The sequence below is a fragment of the Netta rufina genome (assembly GCF_964035555.1).
Source record: "Netta rufina genome assembly, chromosome: 1".
Lineage (NCBI taxonomy): Eukaryota > Metazoa > Chordata > Aves > Anseriformes > Anatidae > Netta > Netta rufina.
Window position 1 is genome coordinate 62,869,046 of NC_140123.1, and position 24,152 is coordinate 62,893,197.

Here is a 24,152-nt window from a genome sequence, read left to right on the forward strand (position 1 = left end):
CCCAGGAAGAACTGGAGAGAGTATACATAGAGATGTAATTCAGTGTGGCTGCTTCTACTGCCAATGTGCAGCACTGCACCTGCAACCAGAAACAGATGTGGAGATGGAGCTTGGGAAAAATGAGAGCTGTTTCTTTGCCAGGATCCTGTTGACTCCATCAAGCTGTCTGTGGTCATTTAAAGATGTTCACAGAGGTGTCGCCCATCGAATGCTACTGGTTACGTGACGTGAAAGAAGAGAGAGGTGCAGTCACGTAGTACTCAAAGAATCCTACCGTCCTGAAACTGCTAAGTAGTTTGCTGATGCTGTACAGAGCAGAGAAGAAACACATCTAATACGAGCTTTTGTTACAGCAATGCCAACGGCAAGGGAAAATATTCTGATTATTTTCCTGGAGATAGAGGCTGTGGCTGTTTGGAAAATGCTGCATTACACCATCTGTTTCCTCCTGATTGCGCGCTGCCGCAGCCATTGTTGTGATTAATTTCGTTGCTTCTAGGCACAAATTTGAGTGCTCGAAAGAAGATTAAAAGCTTGTTTTACGGAGGGGGATGTAGCTAATGGGAGCTTTCAGTTGGATTGTGTGTACTTAACAACTTTACAACTCAAGTCATCAATCTTCTGTGTGCTTTAGGTACACGAGGAAAGCGAGGACAGCGTCTTTTTGCTTCGTTTTAATAACCCTCTGCACGAATTGTTGGTGAGATGGCCACCGTGTGCCACTGGCATCATGGCACACCACCAGGACAGTCAGTTTTCTAGCTGGTGGCTCAGCTGCTGGAAGGTGATGTGCAGTCTCACCCACCTTCCAGTCAACATTTGGACCAATTCCTGCCATCCAGAGGCTGCTGTGTCCCAAAAACTCAAAGAAAGAGTAGCCTGCTGGACAGGAGGACCAGCCACATCCACCACCTCCCCTCAGAAGCTCAGCAGCAAGGAGCACGTTGTGGTGGTGTCTCTGCAGGGATCATTGTTTCACTGCATCTGTCTCACTGTGCCCCCAGGCGAAGAGCAACCCCATAAAATGTGGGATTTTGCCTCATATTGGTGCCGCACCTATTTCAGTGCCATCCTCTTTTGCATGAACACTAAACGTGTAATACAGTGGTGGTGTGCATCACGGCGGTTTTCCACCACTGGGATGTTCCCCTCCTTTCTTCCTTCCTTCCTTTTAATTCTCCTGTTACTTAAATAAGCTTGGCAGGCCTTTGATCTAGGATAAGTAGCACAGCTGCATTATGCAGTGGTCCATCTGCTTATTATAGTGAATTTGGAACACGAGTGACATTTGCATGAAATGCATTAATTCTTATTTACTTGTCTACCTCTCTTGATCATCACATTTCAAGAATGACACATTCACCTATGATTTCATATCAAGAGTCAAGCATTTTATCCCCTGCTAGCCAGGTGCATTCAAACTAGTGTTTTATAAGTTAATTAATATTTACTTCCATGTGACTTAAGTAAAGGTTGCCTGTTCTAATTTGCTTTCAGAATAATGATAGTTGGGAACCCCATTTCAGAACGCTTCTTCAGTTTGATGTGCATAATGGTATGGACGGGGTTGTGGTAGGCCTGGAGCCATACAGGACATAGTTAAACAGAATTGAGAGGAAAATGTGACTGCCAAGTAAAGCAGTATTATCAATTTCCTCTCTCCTGCATTGAAAGAGACAGGGGGAACAGACAGTGTAGGGTTTCCTGATGTGTTTTCAGAAAGCCTGGGATTCATTTCCCCTCCCTTCCTTCCTATTAGTTGTTTGTTAACTCCCAGGAAGATTCAAGCTTTTCTTGTGAGACCTTTCTGCCTGCAGATTCTGGAGACAGGCTCGGCCTTTGAGGGGCTCACATCTCACAGAATCACTCAGGTGGGAGAAGATCTCTTAACATCACCTGGTCCAGCCTTTAAGGCTCACCTCTGAGCAAATTCGGGGAGAGGAAGAGGAGCTTGATGATGAGAGTCTGACTCAGGGTAAATGAACAGAAGAGGAGTTTCTAATTAACAGCATCGTATTGCCAATGGTATTTGCTTTTAATTTGCTGGCATAAAACACGGTGGAGGCCACTGAGGGATACGGGACGCTTCAGACACAGGACTAGGAAGTGCAGCAAGTCCCAGCATGAGATTTCTGCCCATCTGAGTGCTGATTTGTGAACTTGTGAGCAAAACGTGGATTTCTGCAAAAGACTTTCGGCTGCCGTTCTTCACTAAAACCTCATCTGTCTCTGTGCAGCTACTGGACCTCCCCTCTCAGTAATGAGAAGGCTGTGAAGACCTCGGCAGTAGGGCCAGCTACTCGGGATGAGAAGTGGCTTTGGAGAGCAGCACACGGCTGGAGCGAGCTGACGGGCTGGATGCTCTGAGGGGGCTTTTCCTCAGTGGAAACAGCTGCTGTTTGGGATGAAACATTGAAAAACAGACAGTTCTGTCCTCGTTTTGAAAGTTTCCTCTGGTAATCCAGCTGTTTATGTGAGCTGTACCTCCTTTATTCACAGTAGTGGCACCAGGGACAAGAAAACAGGCTGCAAGCTGTAGCAAGGTGTCCTATCTATCTGCTGTGTGACGTGTGCCAGAAACTGAGAAGATCTTGCAGCTTTGTGTAGAAACCATCTTGGCACTTTCTGTTCATTAAGTACAACCGATTCTTCAATTTTCTTTGTAGTAAAAACAGGTATGGGTTTCTGAGGAAGAGCACATATGATCCAAATAACTGAACTGCACCTACTTCCAGTTCTTTAAATCTGAGTCTTTTTTTTTTTTAATCCTTTTTTTTGTTAGTGTTTGAATCTGACAAAGAAATCTCGTGTTCCACTGACATTTTAAAACAAAATCAGAGTGCCTCACATTGTGTCAGAAGAGCGTAATTCTGAAGAGGTGCTTTTTTTCTTCCTTTGGTGACTAACTCGGTGAAGACACAAGAAGACGCATCCATGTCACAACGCCGGTTTTTAAAGGATGGGCATGAAAGTCACTTTAGGATCCTACCAAGATTTGGCCAGCTCCTTCATGGTAGAAGGCAGTCACGAAATAACACACGCCAAATATGCTCTGGTGAGGTGGCTTTTACAAGTGATTGTATATTGTGATTTGCATATGCATAGAATATTTGCACTAAAATTTAAGCATCATGTGAGGTGCCTATGAGCCGTAAGTAGCCTAGTGCTGGACTTGCTGATTTTTACAACTCTGATGGTTCTTGCAGGAACTATTTTGTTGTTGTTGTTGCTTTTTTCTCAAAGCATGCTCATGTAGGGATCCAGCATTTGTTATTGTTAAGAAAATATAAATCTTTATCCATATTAGTTATTACTCATGGATAGCGATTAATCTCTGTCACTAGTACTTACAGGAGAAAAACGTTATATGTGCATGCAGTTTTGTTGGTCCTTGCAGTTCCAGGTATGATAGTGCCTAACAAACACAGATTTGAATGCTTTACACCAACTTCAATACGCTATAAGAACTTCACTGAGTGCTCCACTCTTAAAAAAAAAGTAACTACACCCCCAAAAATGTTTTAACTGTACTCAAAAGCTCAGGAAGCCTCTCATCTTTGAGTGTGGTGTACTAAATTTGGGACTTACAACCATTTAGTGAATCCTGAAGTCTTGTTTCATACAGTATGTGCTATAATCATATATTAGTATAAGCGAAAATTACATAATATTTGTGTTTAGTAAAGCTAAATATTTAATTTTTTCCCCTAAGATAGGTTAGCCCCGACTGGCAGAGATAAGCTGAAACAGATTTTTCAATAATTAATGGAACCTTTCTTGGTTTTATATTTTGTATGCACAGTGACCTATTACAGATTAAAAAAAAAAAAAAAAAAAAAAAAAAAAGATTTTCCTGCTTGTTTTAAACTAATTTAGAGCATATGAAATTGAAGTAAAAATAAGCTTAGCAACCTCTGTAGTAAGTATAAATTTTTCAAGGCTTTCAAATACTCCTTTCCCTCATGTTGACACTTATCCTTGGAAAAAAAAAAAGGAAGAGAAAATGCCTCTATGGTGGTTTTTTGCTCACATCTTCTTTTGTGCTGTGCTCACTGAGTTTTTGGTGACTTCTGAAATGCAGAGATTTCACCTTTCCTGCCTGGGCATTCTTAAGGCCAAGATTTTGTACCTTTACGAGTGCCAGCTTTTAAATCATCAAGTTTTAACAATTAATCCCATTCAGGTCAGACCAGAAAAAGGTTTTATGTTAATTGCTAGTAATCATAATATTGCTAGTAACAATTCTTCATGGGAAAAATTCAGCCATAGTTTAAATCCATGGGATGCAGTGTTACAAACCAGAGCAAAACAAGACCTCATCAAATTTTAGCCTTACCTCTATTTAGGATTCAACCATCACATGCTCATAATCTCACTGTAGTCAGATTCAAAATGTAGCAATAAACGTGGTCATTGCTGGCCATTTGTGAATGTGTTAATCCCAAGCATAGACAAAGCTTTGACTGCATGGGTTTAATATATTGAACATGCCATAATGTTATAAAAAAAATAATTCTCATTTTAGCCTACTTTTTTCAGCCTCAGATCCCTAATGCAAACCTTGTAATGCTGTACAATCGCCTCTTACTTAGAGGTTCCTTTCTCTATATATAGACGTGTGCAGTCAGAAAACTGAACGTTTCTGTGGGAAGAAACACTCTTCTCTCCCACCCATCTGTATTATTATTCCAAAGCTCCTTTTGATTGTGCTGCAGTCTTCTTTTTGAAGTCTTCAAGTATGCAAAAACTCTGTTTCCTCTCCTTCCTGTTACCCATTTTATGTTGACAGTAGAAAAGCAATTAGATGGTTCTAATGTTAACTTCACATATACAGTAAGAATTAGTCCATTGTTTTGGTCAAAGCCATTTTATGGCCTTTTGCACTGATAAGAGTCTTCCTGCCTTCCTGGTGGCAGATTTTAATTAGCCTTCAGTGGCAGTTTCAGACCCAAAGGTACGCCAAATGTAGATCAAGGTTTTAGACTGGAAAAGGAGGGGTCCTGCAGCCTGGGAGCAGTTCTGTAGGTAGCTGTGCTGGGTGAAGTTAAAATTTTGGCAAGCATTTATTTCCGAAGTAAATGTAAGTCTGTGAATCCCATGATACATGCTTCTCTTTTCTTGTGACAAAATTAAGCTGCTCAGTCCTGTTGACCCGTGTCTCGCAGGGCTGTGTTTTCTTATTAGCATCTCTGGAAACTGCTGAGAGTAGCTTTGCTCCCTGCTACTTCAGCCTTCTACCCCCATGTTAAAAAAATAAGGTAGAGAGAATTCTTTATATGAACAGTAAATGTCCTGGTTCATAGACCGTGACCTCATTTACCTTGATGAGGGAGGCTGTGCTGGCTTCCAGAATCTTTATTCTTCATCAGATCTGTCTCTGCTTTAATTTTAACAAAGACAACTTTATTTACTTGCAGCTCATGGAGGTTTGCATCCGTCCTCCTTGGCCTAATCCTCAGTCCGCTGCTCTCTGCAGGTGTCTCTTTCCCCAGGCTGGCTGTACTGCCTTTATCCCCCTGCCTTGGCTGAGCCCTCGCTCCAGTGATACTTGCTCCTGGACCACAGAGATTTGGGACTGAGCACCATATAGTGCCTCCGCAGGCAGGGCCCAGGCTCATATGGCCGGGACTCAACACTAGACAGGAGGGTATCATGCTCTCGGCATCCACCCCTGACTGAACATCTGCAGGAGGGTGGGACAACGGTTGTAGGGTTCACGGAGGACCTGAGCCCTGGAAACACACGGCTTCGAGCAATCTCCTGTGGGGACACCTGTCACCCCTCAGGAGGGGAGGTGTTCCAGGGTCTGCCAGGGCCCACTGAGGTGGACTTCGTGGCGTGGTGCTACCAGAGCATCCTCTCAGACCGTTCATGTTCTTGCTCTTTCTCTAAGTGATCAGGAACAGTAGGCCAGCTTGAGCCAAGAGGTGTAAAACAAGTCTGCCGAGTGGGGACTCCAGAGACATCCACCTTCAGTCTGTGCTGTGGTTAGCATGGAAGGAGGTTATCTCTGGAGACATCCTGTATGCTCTAGGCGTGTAATGAATGAAAGAAGAGACGAGGTCCCCGTATTCCGGGATCCTTCCAATCCACTCCGAAGATGTTCTGTGACAAGGTGCAGCGAGGCAGTGCCATAACTCAAGTTTCTAATATGATACACTTGTGTAGTTAAAGAGTCAGGGAAAGCCTGGGAAATCCACCACAAATCACAAAGAGGAGTCTAGGGGAAGAACGTTCTTGCATGTTCTGTGTCAGCTGAGGGGATGGAGATGTGTGGTTTAGCACTTTCCAGAGTCATATGAATATTTCTGTTGGATGTTGGTCTTCCTGGTGTGGGAAGAGCATGTGGTGTGTTAACAGGCAGGATCACATAAAGCACAGAAGCTGGAAATGTCATATTGAACATATGCCAGACAATATATGAGTAGAGTGGGGGCAGGCATACTTTGGTACCTGAAGGCTTCAACACAGCCAAAGCATGCCTGGAACCTGTGTAAACACTGTGATTTCGGGTCAGTGTTAAAGTCTGCCACTACAGCTTTATTACTGTTAGTCCCCATGCCAGATAGGCCCAGGTTTGTAAGGCTGTGTTTGCTGTTGCTGTGTTCACACCTTCATTTGCTGGCTGGGTAAATGTGTGGAAAAAGGATTTATTTGAGATGTGGAGTTCACATGTTTGAATCTTCCATTACCTGCTGGAAATGCCCTTGTACTTTGTCCAGCAAACAGCTGGAGAAGAGACTTGAGTGAACCCAGAGGAGAAGTGATAAGGTGTACAGAAATATTAAAACTAGGAAGCAGTTCAATACAACTCTTTCCAGATGGTGTTATGAATGTCGGAGTGAATGACAGTTTTGCTTTGCCTTCTTAAAGCCTAACATGAGTGAAAATATGCTTAGGGCTTGAGCCTACAGCCTGGATATACTATATCAGACTCTGGGTATACCAGCAGTCTGCAAATAGTCGGGGTGGGGACATAAGAGGAGAGCACTATAATTAAAGAGGTAATTACAGGTGCAATGGCGCTACGGGAGGAAAATATATTTGTAAAGTCATCTTGGGCCACCTGCTGCATTTATAGAACAAAGTTCAGTTAATATGAAAGCTCTTACTTTCTGGGGGTGGTTTGCTCTGAGCAGAAGAAGAGGAAGGTGGGCACTTTACTTCTCTGACGCTCTTCTCTTGTGATGAATCAGAGAGGAATTTCTCTAGCAGAAATGAGGAGCTATTATTTTTTCTCCGAATGGTGTTCCTGGTTGGATTATGTGGCACAGGGTAAGTTGGGTTAACTTTATAAAATCACCTAGATCTTCTAAATGTCAACAGGCTATGCAGCCTGCCAAGTCAGGGGCGTGTGTAAGGTGTGTGACTGGGATCTGTGTTCCTGGAAGCATCTTGAACTACGTGTTTTGTATGTGCCAGAAAAGCATATGCATTTCAAGAGTTACCAGTATAAATTTTGCTAGATCGTTAATTCCTGAAAATGAATTTTGTCCACATTGTTGGTAAAGTTTTTTAGTGCTTAAATTTTAAATCCCCTTTTCCAAAGCAAGTCCAATTTAATTTATGATCTCAATTTTCATGTAAACTTCTTGTAGAACTCTGTCCTCTCAAATAGCACCCCCCGAAACTTGTTACCATTTAATTTCTGTGGATTTCTTGAGTGAAATGATTTATTGGGCTCAGCCAAATTACCCAGTGAAAAGTCAGCACATCAGCAAAAACATTGTCACAGCTGACATCCTTCCAAAGTCAGAAAAGTTCCCAAGCACTATGTCCATCAAAAGAGATCTGCTTCTTCCCTCAGAAGTCATCTCAAACTTTTGTAGGGCAGTTTATGCTGCCGGAATCAGCTCAATGTACGTTTTCAGATGAAGAGATTGTTGTAGTTTCAGACATACCAATTCAGCAACATTGGTAAAATGTTTATCTTCCTCCTCTCAGGTGTCCGTATTGACTTGTCCCATAAAACTGAGGGACCCCAGCCTCATTTTTTATCTTTTTTCTTGCATTTTTGAATTTCAGGTTTTTCTTAATTTAAAATCTTTATAAGGAAATGCATGGTTCGAGGGGTGGAATTTACAATCACAGTAAGATGCATGCTGTAATAGTAAGTACAAATATTTAGACTGGATGACGTTATCAGCCAATTTCTGAGAATAATCCCATGTAAGATCTCTGAATCTTATTGTTTCCTGTTCCTTGTGTGAAAAAGCTATTGGAATTCTTTTTTAAATAACAAAAAAGTATAATATCATAAATTGTGATGTTATAAAAGTTAATATTTTAAAATTCTTGGTGCCTTACTCAATTTGTAGGCTAAAAGATTATACTTTTCTAATTGTGCACATAATGATGAAGGAATACGTAGGCTCTGGGACACTGATGTAGAGGCCACCACATTCCTCCTGGTGATGAATCCACCAAGAAAAAATGATGCAAAATAGTCATTGTGTTAGTAGGTCATATGCTATTTATACATGGCAATTTTTGTCCTATAAATTAATGAAATACTCTAAGGAAGTGTCTTGTAAGCTTGTAGAAAAGATAAAAAAGTTGTCATTTCTTTGGAAAGCTTTCCTTCCTGCCTAAGGAATATAAATTCTGTGGTAGCTGCATCAGCTCTCCCTTTTTAACTTTCCAATTTTTCTTTTAATTTTAGTATTGCATTTAGGGATGTAAGCAAAAAAGTGTGAAAGACACACATGCACACACACGTATGCACATGCCATTAGGGGCAATACAAGAACTTGCTGATAGACTGCTCTTCCAGCTGATCCACTGACTCTGAACTCCTCAAGATTGTACCCTTGCCCCTTGGACCTCCTAAACCTCTGCCTATGGTTTTCTCCTTGTCCCTGTTTCCTAGGATTTAAGCTCTTGTAAGAGTCTCTTACAAGAAGACCTTTTCTAAGAGCTGTTGTGTGATATTCAGGGAGTCAATTCATGTAAAACGAATCCTCAGAAAACAAAATCTGACTGTGCGTGCAACTCTTGAAATGGGGAAAAATGTATTGCTGAACATTAGTGCTGTTTTAAACGCCCATTTAATTAGAGGCACTAGCATATATGGTATTTTATATACAGGATGAGTTAGGAGAAAGTTACACTTTCACCACTTTCATGGCTGCTGAAGAGCTTATATCTTTATGAGGAAAGGAGATTTGCAAAAATAATGCAATAGTGGAAAAAAATTACTTACTGTTTCCCTGATGAATATGCAGAGACACTTCAATAATTTGGAACAAAAGCGACTTCCTATTTTTACAGCATGCTTTTGCTTTTCTGGATGGAGAATTGTCAACAATAAGATGTTTACTCTCTGGGCAGAACCAGTCCTGGAGCCAGGATGTAATTTTATTTATTCCCTTTATCTTCTTCATTGTTCTTTCAAGACATTTGCAATCTCATGTGTTGTTGCAAACTGTTTAGCTAGACTAAAGTCATGCTTAATAAGATGGTCTGTATAACTTCCTTTTACTGTGTATACTTCTAGTGCTTAGCAAAATCCCACATGATCATCAAATTAACCTCAAAGGTGAATCTAACCTGGAAAGTCTGAACATACGTGGTCTCATGGTAAACCAAGCTAAGTTAAAAGGATCAAGGTTTACTGTAAGATTTCCAGCACTTCCTGATTTGAAATAATCCTTTTTTTTTCTTTTTTTTCGATTTTAGAAACACTATGTCTTCTCCCAAAGCAGGAAGTGAAGATCAACACAACTTTCGTGTTTCGTTTCTTGTTCAGTGATCTTTGAAAAAAATCCCACTGATTCTATTTTAGTCAGCGGTTAATGCGACCTCACATACAACTTCTGTTTCTTGCACTTTGACTTGAGTTTGGCATGAAACCTTCCCGAATCTTGTTGGTCAGTGTTTTTTGCGAAATTAATGGACAAAACCTACTGATAATGTTAATTTTCCCGTTTACTTACTCTTCTTCAGTATCTGTCAGCAGTCTTTGGTTGAGAATGAGAGTCGCACACCATTTCACTGGGTGACAGGGCTGTTGGATAGGTTAATTCTTTCCTTTTGGAGAGAGGCTGAAGAATGAATGGGAGCTTCGAAGAATGAAGGAGCCTACAGGAATCTTCTGTAGGAACTTCTTCTTACCTCTTTTTATCCCCAGGTGGAAAAGTCTCACATTTTTCCACTTGCAATGTTGTCAGCATGCAGTAAATCTCAGTCCAATCTTGTTATTTTCATCAGATTTGCATTTGTTTCTAATTTCAAAGTTTCTAATCAGTTTTAGAAATTGTGAAGTAGAGGACACAAAAACATTAATCCGTTAAAGCAGGTGTAGCTTGACGTTGTTTTAAGTAAGGAGTTTTGTCCAATTAACAACCACTTAGGAGTTGTGGGGCAGCTAGAAAGAAGTTATATTCATGAATGATCCTATCATTTCAGGTGTGAGTAGGTAGCTGGGAATATACTTCAAAAATTGTAATAGGTACAATTCCGGTGATAATTTATCTTAGAGCTGTCATGGACTACAACAGCCCTTGTGGTTTGTGAATCACACTGCAGTAATCTAACTTGTACAGGGCTCTATTCTGAAAATTAGAATTTCAGATGGATGGTATTAACATAGTTTCTTAGTCGTATTAGTCATGAGTAATTCTCTAAATGAATTTATCTTTTGTTTGATTTCTCTGAGAAATCACTCTAGAAGCCTACACAATATGTGACATACATCAGAAGCTACTTGAAGAACTTCTTCAAATGTGTCCCTTCGCTTCTGGGGAAGGAGTTAATTGCTTTTCAGGCTTTTATTTGAAGGAAAGATACGATCTATATTTCCATCCTTTTCTTCTTTTAGGTGAAAGTCATAAGCTTTCATGAAACATAAGCAAATTGTTTTAAGCAGTGAGTTTGCGTAGGAGAATTGCTCTTTAAATTCGCAACTTTCATGACCATTGTTTCTATTTTAGCCAAACATGCTTATTTTAGTCAATTATCTAATTCATACCATCTTTGATGGACTCAAAAGGTTTGTATGATAAAATGGAGAGCAATCAGAAAGCCAATTGTCTTGTGCTTACAGAGAGCTAGCGTGTGAAACAAGAATTCAAGACGTTGCGTCTATCCTACTACAGAGGCGTTTTGCCTTTCCAATACTACCAGACATACAAGTCTGGTGCAAGGTTTTCACACCAGAAACTCAAAACACATCCTTCCTGGGAGTCCAAAACTATACAGTTCTTCTTCAACTCACTGTCAAAATCTCTATCTTTTGTCATATAAGCCTCTAGGATTCCAGTAGCGCGTATTCATACATTTTAACTGGATTGTGTACGTGGTGCACAGGTAATGTTTTGATACCTGTCTCCATAATATCTACCCTTATGGCTGTCAAAGATTGATTAAGGACTTCAGGTACAAGCAAAGGTGTTCTCTACTATCTTCTTCAGCATAAACTTTTCCTCTTTTAATTGGTAGCATTTGACCTTGGTTCCTTCTCTTTTTTTTTTTCCTCCCAACTTCCAGCTATTGAAAATTATGTTCTTTGTCTGCACCATGAGTTGTATTGATAATTTTTGCAGATGTTGTAACGTGAATTTGTTAGAGTTATTTTAGGAATACTTTACTTGGAGGAAAAAAAAAAAAAAAAAAAAAAAACCTAAGTGATTTAAAAAAAAAAAAGTCATCTGTGAGTGTTTTTCTATGTGATTAGAACAGATTTTCAAAGATGAGAAGCAAAATTCTCAGATGTCAGTGAAGTCAAAACATTTTTATCATAGGATCATAGGACAGCATGGGTTGGAAGCTAGTTCCAACCCCCCTGCCACAGACATGGATGCCACCCACTAAATGCTATACTTTGCTTACAAAAATCAAACAGGATTTGTTACTTGAATCAGATAAGATGTGACAGTCTCCAGATGCGTGTGCTGAATAATGATAAGCAGTACTAATTTAATATTTCATGAAAAGATATCTGGTTGGACCAAATGAAGTATAATAGTTGCTTGTGATGAAGACATGCAGTGTTTCACAGACGAAGCAATCTGTAGACACAACAAAGCACCCTATGGCAGGAAAAAAAAAAAAAAAAAAAAAAGAATATAGATTTAATCATCTTACAACTCAAGCAACATGGCAAAACATATTAGAAATACGTTTGGACTCAGGTATCAGCTTTCTCCCTGACAGTGCCTCAGCCACCACGTGGCAGTGGATCCCGTTTACAACCTAACCATCTGCAGTTTGTCCAGGATTTTGAGGATAAAGCTCTTACAGTTGCAAGAGTGCAACTCCATCCAGTATTTTCCATCCTGGCACGCTTCTGTTATGAGGTAATTTTAAAAACAGAAAAGGCATTCCCAAACCCATCTTATCAGATGGGTTTTCAGCCATTCACCCAGTTAGAGGTCACCTCAGTTTAGGCTTCTTCGGTGTTACGGAGTAACCTGGCCTATTTTGGGGGAGCAGGGAGTCGTAAACAGAGTAATAACAACTGTTTTCCACATTAGATTGCTTCCTTCTCTCGATTACAAAAGCCTATTATTATTATTGTTTACATTTAAACAATGAGAATGCTCTGTCCCCTCTCTCCCTGTTCCAAGGCACGCAAAGCCAGACCCCTCACCGTCCACACAAGCTTTGTGGACTCACCACAACACAGGTCGTCGTTGCATTGCTGCCCAAAGGTCTCCTCTCTAAACAATGGACTTGTTCGTTCTTGGATAGCTTCAGTTTCGTAAAAACAATTTCCTTCGCACGACTCCATTTTAGAAAGGAAAAAACACAGACTGCAGCCAGTACCTGCAAACAGCATCAGTACTTCAAAGACAGCAGGCGTCTTTTAGAGCACAGTACCCATAGCTAAGCAAGCGAGACGAGACAAAATGGTCTAAAACAATAATACAAGAACAGAGGAAATGTGACAAAGTATGCTGTGGGTTACAGTTTGCCAAATCAGAGAGCATGCCAGCAGTATCTCAACCAGCTCCTCATCTCTGCTGGTCCATGGGAGGCAATAAGTTCAGGGCAGATGCTCCATGTGGAAGCCAGCTCAGGTGAGACCTGAATCCATTTCTCACTGTTTCATGACTCAAGAGAAACCTCAGTTGCTGGTTTATACCATTGTGCTTGAGCTGAAGAGCTCTTTCTAAAAAGAAAAAAAAAAAAAAAAAAAAAGCAGTTGCACAAGCTCCTCACCAGCCAACTGCTTGTGGCTGCACCTGTGAACCTTTAAATGCCTCTGAACCTGTCCCAGCTGGGCTGGCTGAAGCTGAGTACTAGTCAGCTGCCAGGAGGTGCCAGACAGATCGACATATGCTGCTTTTTTGGGCAAGCTGATGATAGAGCTGCAAGTCTTTTCCTTCCACTCAGGTACAGTAAGAGCTCCTGCCTTCTTGCCTGAAGAAGAAAACATGAAACAAGCTCAACTAGGTCATGGCTTGTTGGTGGTTGAGACTCATATACTTACGTGTTTTTATTTATTTGTAGCTGAGCTGCTGTTTCCTTCGTTAGCTAGTGAACTACGGAGATTAAAAGGAAGATACCTTTCTTCTTTTTTTTTTTTCTGCTCTAAGGAATTACATGCAAATAACACAGGGACTTGAGTACATCTTATATATAAGCTGTATCAAACTTCTTCATAGTATAGGAGAAGAAATTCCAGTGAAGAATAATCTCTGAGAGCTGCTGGAAAATATTTCCACAATCTCAGGAGGCAAAAAAATGGAATATTTGTGGCATCCTTGCACCTTACTTTAACCAAGTGCTACTTAAGAAGTCTGTACAACTTTTTTCTTAAACAGAAATCCCATTTCTTGCCCTGAAATTTCCCTCAGAAATAAGGAGGGCAGCAAATAAACCCTAGCTGGGGTGTGAGGATACTGTTAATATTTTTAACATTATTTTGATGTTGTCTTCATGTCTGAGCAATACTTTTGGCTCTTTGCTGATCCTTGGGGTTGTCTGGGTATTTGTATTTGGTATATTCAGTATAGTGTGTGTGATGACCTAAAAAAGTGTAAAAATGTGTTCAGCATTGGCTAAACCACTGTAACTTGGGGACCAAGGCAGTAGTGGTCGCAGGCTGTTCTGTGTTTGAGTTGGAGAAAAGGAGGCTTTTGGCCATCCTTCAGCCAAGGATGTGAAATCTGTCCTGTTGAAAAGGATGCTGTTGAATACTTCAAAGACTGGCTGCAGGATGAGACCTTAATTGGAGGAGCCTTATTTGCTTCCACCATACTGCAGGGAACTACAAAGATGATAGAGCTGTGAGTCTTTTCCTTCCACTCAGGTACGGTAAGAGCTTCTGCCTTCTTGCCTGAAGAAGAAAGCATGACACCTTACCTTTGATCTGCTTGCCCTGCACTCTTCTCTTAGTGCAAATACAAGGGTAAAAGCCAAGTTAAAATTATGTCATACTGATTGAGTATGCACATGGTAAGTAGCAGGTGATCTGTCCGTGCTGTTGTCAGTTCGGTTGGATGGAGAGCGCCTTGTGACACTGGAGAAATTGAACGTTGGCTTCTGTGCGTGAGGGGTGGGGTGGTGTTTCTTACAGGATATACAGAAACTTAAAGAAGATAAAAAGAGGGAGGAAGATATATGACCTACCAGCTGTACCTTTTTTTGAAGTTGTCGCTTTGCACCTCAGCTATTTTGACCTCAAGAGGTAGTAAGTATTCTTCCCCACTATTTTACTGAGAGTCTTCAGCACCTGACTCTCCTCATCTCAGCAGTGAGATGGAAGAAAGACAGGAGCTGCTGGCAAACGCATGCAATTTTTGCAGAGGCAACAAGGGCAAAGAATGGCTGGGGGCAGTCTGTAGGTTGTTCCCGACTCATCTGAGTGTTGAGGATGTGAGATCAGGTGCTGTGTGTGTCATCACAAGTGGAATTTGCTCCTTAGTCTTCATTTCATCCTTCTTTCTGTGTCCATTCTCCATTAGGAAAAGGCCGTGAAGCACCAAACTGTTTCAAAAGGTTTTTTTGGAGTTGAGATTTTACCCCAGAACTGCAAAATGGAGAACTGGGCAGGATTTGATTTCTGTTAATTGCAAAATCCTAATCAGTGGAGGTTAGGAGGTGATGTGGTAGGTTTTTATAGGTCTTTCCTCCTTGTTAGCTAAAGCTTTGCATAATTGCCTTTCTTTCATGGCTGGTGCATCTACTTTAGTTGCTGCTCATCTCAAAACAGCACGAAGGTTTTTGAGGCGAAGTCGGAGGCTAACACTAATAAAGCACCCGTGGCAGAGGAGTGGTTTTGTTGTTTGAATCCACAGCCTTGCCTGTGCCGTCACACCTAGGCCAAAAGTAAATACAGTGATAGTGCAGGTAGCAGTACTTAATGAGGAAAACGAAGGCAATGCTGCTGTTAAAAAGCTCGGACTCCATGCTGCTATTCTGAGCAGCCCAGGAAGCATCCTAGGAAACTGCAGAAGAAGGAAAATGTCTGTTGCTTTGGGTTGATTAAAATCTCAGGGACTGGCTGCTTTTTCTATCAGGTAAGGGTATATGTTTCCTGTTTGCTTCCCAAAGAATAGAAACAGGACACAGTTACAGCTGCTGTGTGTCTCTGCAGTTGTTGGTGTATTTTATAACAGTTTTTTGGAGGTCTAGATTATTATTTTTTTTTGTAGTCAGTGGCTTTTTAAAGTGTTTTATTAAAGGGATCACTGTATTTTGTATGATACAATTATTTTTTTTCTTACAAATACTGCATCTACAATGGGAGAAATTAAGATGTAATTTTGGGAACCCCTAAGTGGAGGGATTGGTGTATTTTGAAGATTGCTTTTTTTCAAACATTTTGTGTGATTGGGGACTTGTTGAGTTGCATGGCCACGTGATCCTTGTTGTGCATGTCTTGACCACAAGAAGTCCAAATTGTGAGTCAAAATCAAAACTGGCTTGAAAAATAAACTGCTAGGAGGACAATTGTATATTTATCTGATCTGTTATGTGGGTTTTCACCATTCTGAAGCGTAACCTCAGAATAATGCGGGATAGACCACTCTTGAAGCATCAATAAGAGTTGAGGGCAATGGCCTAATCAGAAAGATTTTGTCTAAACTCACAATCTGAAATGACAGGTAACTGAGGTCACCTAGCAGCCATTTCTTTTTATTTTTTTGTATTTCATTGGGAGCTACAAGTGATCCTACAATACTAAATATGATAAGTAACTTGTTCAGAAGCACGCCAACTAATTGTTTCTAGAGACGTGATGGAACGAGTATTTTCTGTCTCGGATCTTGGACCAAAAGCAAGTTTCACTTCTGTCTGTCCTGTTTGCTCTTCCAGGATTTTGGGGAATGGTGATTTCTGCAAAAGTTGTTTTCCTTTCCTTCCTTTGTGATAAATAGTTTTGCAGCCTTTATCTGTGTTCATCAGTGTTGCGGAGCATTTTATATTTTTGTTGGAACGCATTCTCCCGCAGTGTTTGACCTGAAGGTTTTTCTGCTTCCTGAGTGTCTTGTTAATCTGGAAAAAAAATAATTGTGTACTTTAAGGGGTCACAAAAAGGGTTTCCTATCATTGATGAATTTTTATTTTATACTTTGGCTATAAATATAGGTATGACTGTGGTACAACGCTTCATTTGTTGTAATGGTGTCTGTTGGTTTGCCTTGCTTTCTGGAGCAATGTTGTTATTTGTGTGTGTGTATATAAACATTTACATTTCAGAATACAAAGTAGACCTGCTTTTCCTTTCCCGAGTTCTGTTCCTGGGGTGTTCTCATCACATGTTCCTGTTGCCATTCGTTACTATTGAGTTTTCCTTTCTGCTACCACGAAACCCTACATCCGTTTCCTCTTCTCTCTTCCACTTGCTCCTTTAATCCTACTGTTGCTATAATGGGTCCCATCCTCAGGATTTTTTCAGAATTTTGGTCCTAGCTTCTATGTAATATTAGTGGTGATCTGCATCCACTTCTAATTACAGTTTTCAATTTTTGTCAGACTGCAATCTCTGGTCTACTCAATTTTGAATCCTGTGTTTGACAGCATCAGCATGGAGCCAGTTGTCCTCTTTTCCTCATCTCCATGGCATTTGACTGATCACGTCAGATTGCAGACACTTTTGTATGGGTACTGCTGCTCTTTGTGAAGTTAAAGAGGTCAAATCCATTTATTTTGCAGCTGTGGACTGACAGAACTGTCACCAAAGACCACAGGATAACTCCTGCATGGTTCAGCTTTGACCTGAAGAAAAAGTCCATTTCTTGTCTCTTTGAAATGGAAACCACGGTAAATCCTGCCGCACAGTGAAGGGGAGACCTATGATTAGAGACTTGCAGGAGCTTGTTTAGAAAGGACACATAGGAAAGTATAAACTGATTAAAATTCAGTTCACAGAACACCAAAAATATTTCATTTTGAAATCAAGAATGAAAACTGATGATAAGAACATTCAGTGGCCAGGCTTCTGCTGTGTGTGTGTGTTTGTTTGTTTGTTTTGGAAATTTTTAAGTGTAGTCATGGGGTTGGAGAACTGGAGGTGTGTTGTGCTTCCTTAGAAATTGCAGTAGTCTTTTTGTCTTACTTTCTGGATACCTGATGTAAGGTATGTGATCTTCAAAGCTTTGAAGTTTATTGTTGTCTTATAGTGCAAAGACTACTTTTGAAATGTAGTTTCTCAGTGGTTTTTCTCATTTCTTACTAGATGTGTCTTTCAAAATGATATTGCAGGATTCATCCTATTAATTGAACAGTATCCTTCACCTTTTAAGTGTTCCAGCAACTATTGGTATTGCCAGCATACTCATTTTCATAGGAAGAGTGTCTCTCTTCATGGATGGTGGTTTTTTATTGCTTTTCTCTCACCACAAATTTTGATTGCTCACACTTGCTAAAACTCAGATGTTCGTGTGATAAAGAGACCTTTCTGATGACTTAGCATCCAAATCAAAAACTGTTAAAGTTGTTTCAAAATTGGTTAGTTCTGTTGTTACATAGAAATTTAGCAAGCTGCTAGTATTGGGTTAGTAAAGAAATATTTCTATAATGGATTTTTAGCAGTATATGTGTGTATATAAACTCACTTTTAATGAAAATTGAATCTTTTGATGCAAACGAGAGAGAATCGGCAATTTCGAATGCTTGATGACTTTAAAAAGAATGAAACCTTTTTTGCATTTGTTCTTTGAAAAACCCTCATGAAGTATTAAAAGGAGAAAATGAATAGGGCTTCTAAATAGTCTAGTATGCTAACGTAGGTGCTCACTGGTGATGCATCAAAATGTTTAATGTCTTCACGGCTCCACCCAGTTACACAGTCTGTGGTTACAGGTGTGAGTTAGGTGTATTCTGCTAGCTTTTTTTTTAGGGAGAGTGCACATTTACATTATGCTAAGTGTGATCCTATAAGGATGATTCGTCATGCTGAATCACGCAAAGTGGCAGATCATCTTACTGATGTGCTTATTGCTAGGTGCTACACCCTGAAGGAAAAAATACATCTGTAGCTATACTTTTACTATCGACTTATCAAACTTAAATATTTAAGGTGCAGCCAAAGCTTCCCTCTCTGGGTTGCACAGAACTGAAATGACACAGCCTCTTACCCTTCATGATTTCGCATTCATCCTTTAAAAGCTTCTCCCGTGGTCTTTTCCTCTTCTCTGTGGGCTGCAGTATTTCAGTCATAGACCAGGATGAGATTGACTTCAGCATGGTAGGACTTCTAATGTATTTTCTTGCATTTATAAATACACGCATGTCTTGACATAGATTTTTCTTATGAGGGCTGTTGTTCCTCTGTGTTTGAATAGAGCTGGAATTTTCCCCTAAGTCTTGTTGCTAATGTGCATGCCCACATGTTGCATGCCCTCTCCACTTGTGTTTCAATCTCAACAATAAAGTCTAGGAAGGGGTTTTGTGCTCAACACATTTGTTCTTTTTTGTTGTTGCTGTTCTCTTGAAGCACGCAGCAAGGAGACAAGGTATTATAAGCACAAAACAAATGTTTCCCCACGCACATGCTCCAAAATAGAGTGCTAAAATAAAAACGCATTCAGTTCCCGGCTGGAGACTTCTTTTCACAAGTGCATGGTTCATACTCTGTTTCATGGGAATGTGGAGCATTTCTGGCTAGTGAAATTTTGAGTTTTCTTTGCTAGGAAAAACCACTTTTATCTAAAGTAGTTTTAGCAAGGTGCCTGTGGCCACTTTCCTTAGAGATGCTATTCCTGGATTCCTACCCCCTCCAGCAAACTAGGAGCAACCTCAGTCCCTTGTACACTGCCTGAGCTCTTCACCCCATTTCTTCATGTATGTCCTTCAACCTAAGGACACTCAGGAGTCCTGAAGGTGAGAGGTGAAGATATGTCTAGTTGGTTAATCATGAAAGATAGTAGGATTGAAACAACATTATATTTTGGCTCTCTCAGCCACGGTCATTACTAGGCCTTGAGTTGTCCACAAAGCTAAGTGGGAGCATGGAGGATGGATATTACATGCATCTGTTGCACTAGTCCCAGAAATTAGATTATTTTTAAACTAGTACTTGGTTTTCTCATGAACGATTCACTCTGCTGTTTCCTCTGCTCTGAAATTTTTAAGACAGCAGCTTGTTCAGAGGTTATTGTCCATGTTATTGTGCACATCATGAAGGGATTGTGGAATAGAGTACTTCTGGTTGGAAGGGACCTACGAAGATCCTCAAGTCCAACTGTCAGACTACTATGGGGCTGAACCAAAGTTAAAACATCATCCAGAGCATTATCCTAATGCCCCTTAAAGGCAGACAGGCCCAGGGCATCAACCACCTCTCCAGGAAGCCTGTCCCAGTGTTTGACAATGCTCTCGATAAAGAATATTGTCCTAACGTCCAGCCTGAACCTCCCATGACGCAGCTCTGAGCCATTGACATGCATCCTGTCACTAGATACCAGGGAGAAGACCTCCCCACTTCCCCTTCTCAGGAAGGTGCAAAGAGCAACAAGGTCACCCCTCAAGCTCCTCATCTCCAGTCTTGACAAACCCGGTGTCCTCAGCCTCTCTCACAGATATCTCACAGAATTTCTAGGTTGGAAGAGACCTCAAGGTCATCGAGTCCAACCTCTGACCTAACGCTAACAGTCCCCACTAAACCATATCCCTAAGCTCTACATCTAAACGTCTTTTGAAGACTTCCAGGGATGGTGACTCCACCACTTCCCTGGGCAGCCTGTTCCAATGCCTCACAACCCTTTCAGTAAAGAAGTTCTTCCTAAGATCCAACCTAAAACTCCCCTGGCGCAACTTTAGCCCATTCCCCCTCGTCCTGTCACCAGGCACATGGGAGAACAGACCAACCCCCACCTCGCTACAGCCTCCTTTAAGGTACCTGTAGAGAGCGATAAGGTCGCCCTTGAGCCTCCTCTTCTCCAGGCTGAACAAGCCCAGCTCCCTCAGCCGCTCCTCGTAGGACTTGTTCTCCAGGCCCCTCACCAGCTTCGTCGCCCTTCTCTGCACCCGCTCAAGCACCTCGATGTCCTTCTTGTAGCGAGGGGCCCAAAACTGAACACAGTACTCGAGGTGCGGCCTCACCAGAGCCGAATACAGGGGGATGATCACCTCCCTAGCCCTGCTGGTCACACTGTTTCTTATCCTGGCTTGCATAAGAAACATTGTGACCAGCAGGGCTAGGGAGGTGATCGTCCCCCTGTACTCGGCTCTGGTGAGGCCGCACCTCGAGTACTCTCCTCACAGGACGTGCCTTCCAGCCCTTTTACGTACCTCGTTTTTCTCCTCTGGATGTGTTCAAAGACCTTAACATCCTTTTTATATTGCGGAGCCCAGAACTGCACACAATGTCCAAACCAGGGCCTCACCAATGCTACATACAGTGGGAAATTGCCCTCTCTTGACGGGCTGCCTGTGCCGTGTTTAGTACACCCCAAAATACATTTTGCCCTCTTGGTTGCCTGGGCATGCTGCTGGCTCGTACTGCCGTGCTCAATAGGCAGTGCTGGTGAACACAAGGGTTTACACTTCCTTTCTGTCTCAGCAGTGAGAACAAACACAGAGTCAGTGCACTGTAGGTGATTCTTTCTCCTCTTCTCCATTCGCGTTTGTTGGTTTTATTTTTTTTTTTTCCTTAAGGGAGTAGCCAGCTTGCCAAAATATCAGGTTCCTGTATCTTACTGGATGGGTGTGTGTGAGGGTGATACATTTCTAAAAAGGGTGTAGCTCCTCTTTCACTTGGTTTTAATCTTTGAATGGAGACCGTAAAGCTTCCTCTTCCTCTCTTTGCATGTTTGGAAAGCACACCTATGACTGTTTTATCATTGTGTAAGACTTCTGATAACAAGAGTTAGGTTTTCATCATGCTGTGTTGCAGGTGAGACCAAACCCCTGCTGCTATTAGCAGTAATATCTAGTCAGCCAAGCGTACTGCTCAGGACTCTCAGTAGCGAATGTCTGAGACTGGCTTTGTGCTGCTAAATAAGAAATGAGTATCAGTGTGTATGCTTGATATAGTATATAATACATAGTGGGAGTCTCTAGCTGCCTTAAGACCATTCTTCCTGGAGCCACGTTACTGTGCAAGAGCGAGAAATAAAGTTCTGTGAGCTGTGATCTCTGCCTGAGGACTAGAGCTCAAGGTGCCAATCTAGAAGCACAAACCTCCGCTGACAATCCTGGAAAAGAGTGAGTATGGACTTGGAGACAAAAGGGAGATCCTGTTTCTGACGTTGCAACAAATGCTGCCATCTGATCCAAGACGGGTCACTTGCTCTGTCTCAACTTTCATGGATGTGATGGAACTGAAAGAGTATTTACATGACTCGTGGGAGTGGCGAGAAGACTCATTCACTAATTTTGATCTCTTTTCAAAATTAAATATTCTAGTAATGACCTCCTGAAGTACAGAACAGTTAAGTAAAAATATTTCTAAGGAGGGTTATTTCTTTTAAATCTACCTTTCATTAAAAACATATATCACTTATTAATCTCTTGTAGTTTGACATACTACAGATTGCAATGGGCCTGAAATCGAAATAGCAGGGTTTAAAATAATCTGCCTAAATTACTTTCTCAGGCCATGTTTTAATGCCAGGCAATGAATAGACCCACTTATTGGTAGATTTATTATAATTTAGCAAATTGGTTTGTGATTACCAACAGGATGAGTGGTGAGAACACAGATGTGGGACACTCCAGCAAATAACCTTTGGTGTGGTCTGTGGGTGGCTTGCAATTTGTTTGGTTTTGTGTTTATAGCCGGGTGTGCTGAAGCTGAAACTAAGCTCTTCCCCATCTGTAAATGGGATTTTATGAACAGATGTAACCATCAATCCTAGCTTTTTATCCTTGCTGTCCTTTTTCCTTGACCCCTTCTTGTCAAGAAAGGGCTCTTACAACATCTTGAAGGGAGGAAAAACAATCTGTTTGTTTTCGCATGGTTGTTGCTGTCACTCTCATTTATTGGTTTGCTCTTCATGGTAGGGAGTCTGGATTGCTGGTAGCTAATCTCAAGTGCATTCATTGACAGGTAGTCCATCACTGGGCAATTGCTTTAAAGGATCAAGCAAAGCAGCACTACTGAGCATTGGTGTCTGAAAGATCATATGGAATAGTTTATTTTCATTAACTGTTGCTTTAATTTCCCATTTTCTTACAGATAAAATTTGTACACCTTCAAGTAACGTGACTTTATAAGTTGTAATACATTTCCTTTTGGCAGTTCCTGCTGCTTTGGCAGGTGTCTTCCTAAGGAACAGGTGCTTAATGGGTTTGCCACCAAGCAAAACACCCTCGTTCAGTTCTGTCAAAGATGCTTGGGTGAGAACTTCCTCAGAAATATGACATGCCTGGTGCGTTTCTAAGGAACTTTTAACCAAAGGCTCATTAGAAAATGACATCTGCCCCTAGGCAGTTCATTTCCTTGTGTGCAGGACTTGGGGGATGGTTAGAAAAAGATGAAGATGGATTTACTGGGCAGCTTATCATTTGCTTAAAACTAGGGCTCTTAAACTGAGGGTCTTGATGCGCTGCACTTAGAATTATTTTTTTTCCTGACTGATAATATTAGGATATTTGTTCACATTTAGAGTCAAAGACTGAATTTAGCATATGCCAGCACTTGATGCAGGAAGACAAAACGTGGTAAGTAACCATGAACCAGCTAACCCCGTGGGGGACCTCTGGTCCCGCTGAAAGGCGCAGTTGCTCTGCGTGTAATTTGAAGAAAGGTATCGTGTCCCGGGTGGCTTGGCTTTGACTGAAAGATGGAGTTTTGTGGTCTCGCTGCATGCTGAAGACGGGCTCACAGATAACTAGGTCACTGTTTGCCAAACTATTTTGCACTAAATCGATGAGGAGCAACATGACCTTAAGTCTGATCTCCTTGCTCTACGAAGATATTGCTGAATCGTGGCTTCTTCTGAAGAAATGCACAGGTGTGTCTATTTTTTTTTTTTCAGTTTTTCTTAATTACTTGATTGCAGGTCAGGGAGGAATTCAGTCAGACGACATCCTACTGAGGAAAACGTGACGTGTTTTTAGTACAAAGGCAGAAGTTGTACTCCTTTGTTCTCTGTGTACATGTGTATATAAGTATATTTTATTGTTATGGGTGGGCGTGTTCCGTGCTTGTGTAAATTTGCAGTGTGTATTTTTATTTCTGGATGTATTTCTCACTACCTCAGATGCATCCACCAAATCTATCCCAGTATTTCACATGGAAGGCACTTGACTTTGTTCAGGATTCGGTCGGGCAGTGATTATGGTGATCAGAAGCACTGTTAAGGCTTATGAGGAAAATCTGCTGTTGCAGCCATCCTGCTGTTCCTGAATGTGGGGTTTAATTTTCAGTTTGCTGCATTTCATGTGAATAACAGACATGTAATTTGCCCTGATCCCTATTTGAAGGGGGAGGGGGGAGCACAGTCTCTTTCAGAGGATGTCATTTGGCATCCCCTTGTTCTTAGTATAGGAGAGTTAATCTCAAATGCATTATTTCTTAAATTCCTTCTGTCAGAGCTTTCTATAGGAATCTTGTTTCTGTTAAGATATAAATGAAACAGTGGAGATATTATTTGCTGTTAATAGTGCAGCTACAGTCCATGGCAAAACTGAAAGCGGGTTTTGTGAAATAGGGACAGGCAAAAATTGCTTCCTTATTCTGGTGCTTGAATTCACGTTTCCAGTTCTGTTTGCTGGTTTTGGTGTGCATGACTACTGCAGAGGAATAGCAGAGAGAG

The 24,152-nt window shown here is 41.2% G+C and overlaps 1 protein-coding gene across 2 annotated transcripts in view; it reads left to right on the forward strand.

Annotated features, from left to right (window-relative positions):
* Positions 1-2,883: 2,883 nt before the first annotated feature.
* The window catches only part of MCF2L (MCF.2 cell line derived transforming sequence like), a 100,429-nt gene continuing 79,160 nt past the window's right edge, over positions 2,884-24,152 (forward strand). Inside the window, exon 1 of one of the 2 annotated variants that reach the window (XM_084303422.1) lies at positions 2,884-3,055. In XM_084303422.1, coding sequence (XP_084159548.1) covers positions 2,935-3,055 — 121 coding nt within the window. In that variant the 5' untranslated portion in view covers positions 2,884-2,934. The remainder of the gene's footprint in view (positions 3,056-24,152) is intronic. The other variant, XM_084303420.1, reaches the window with a different exon arrangement.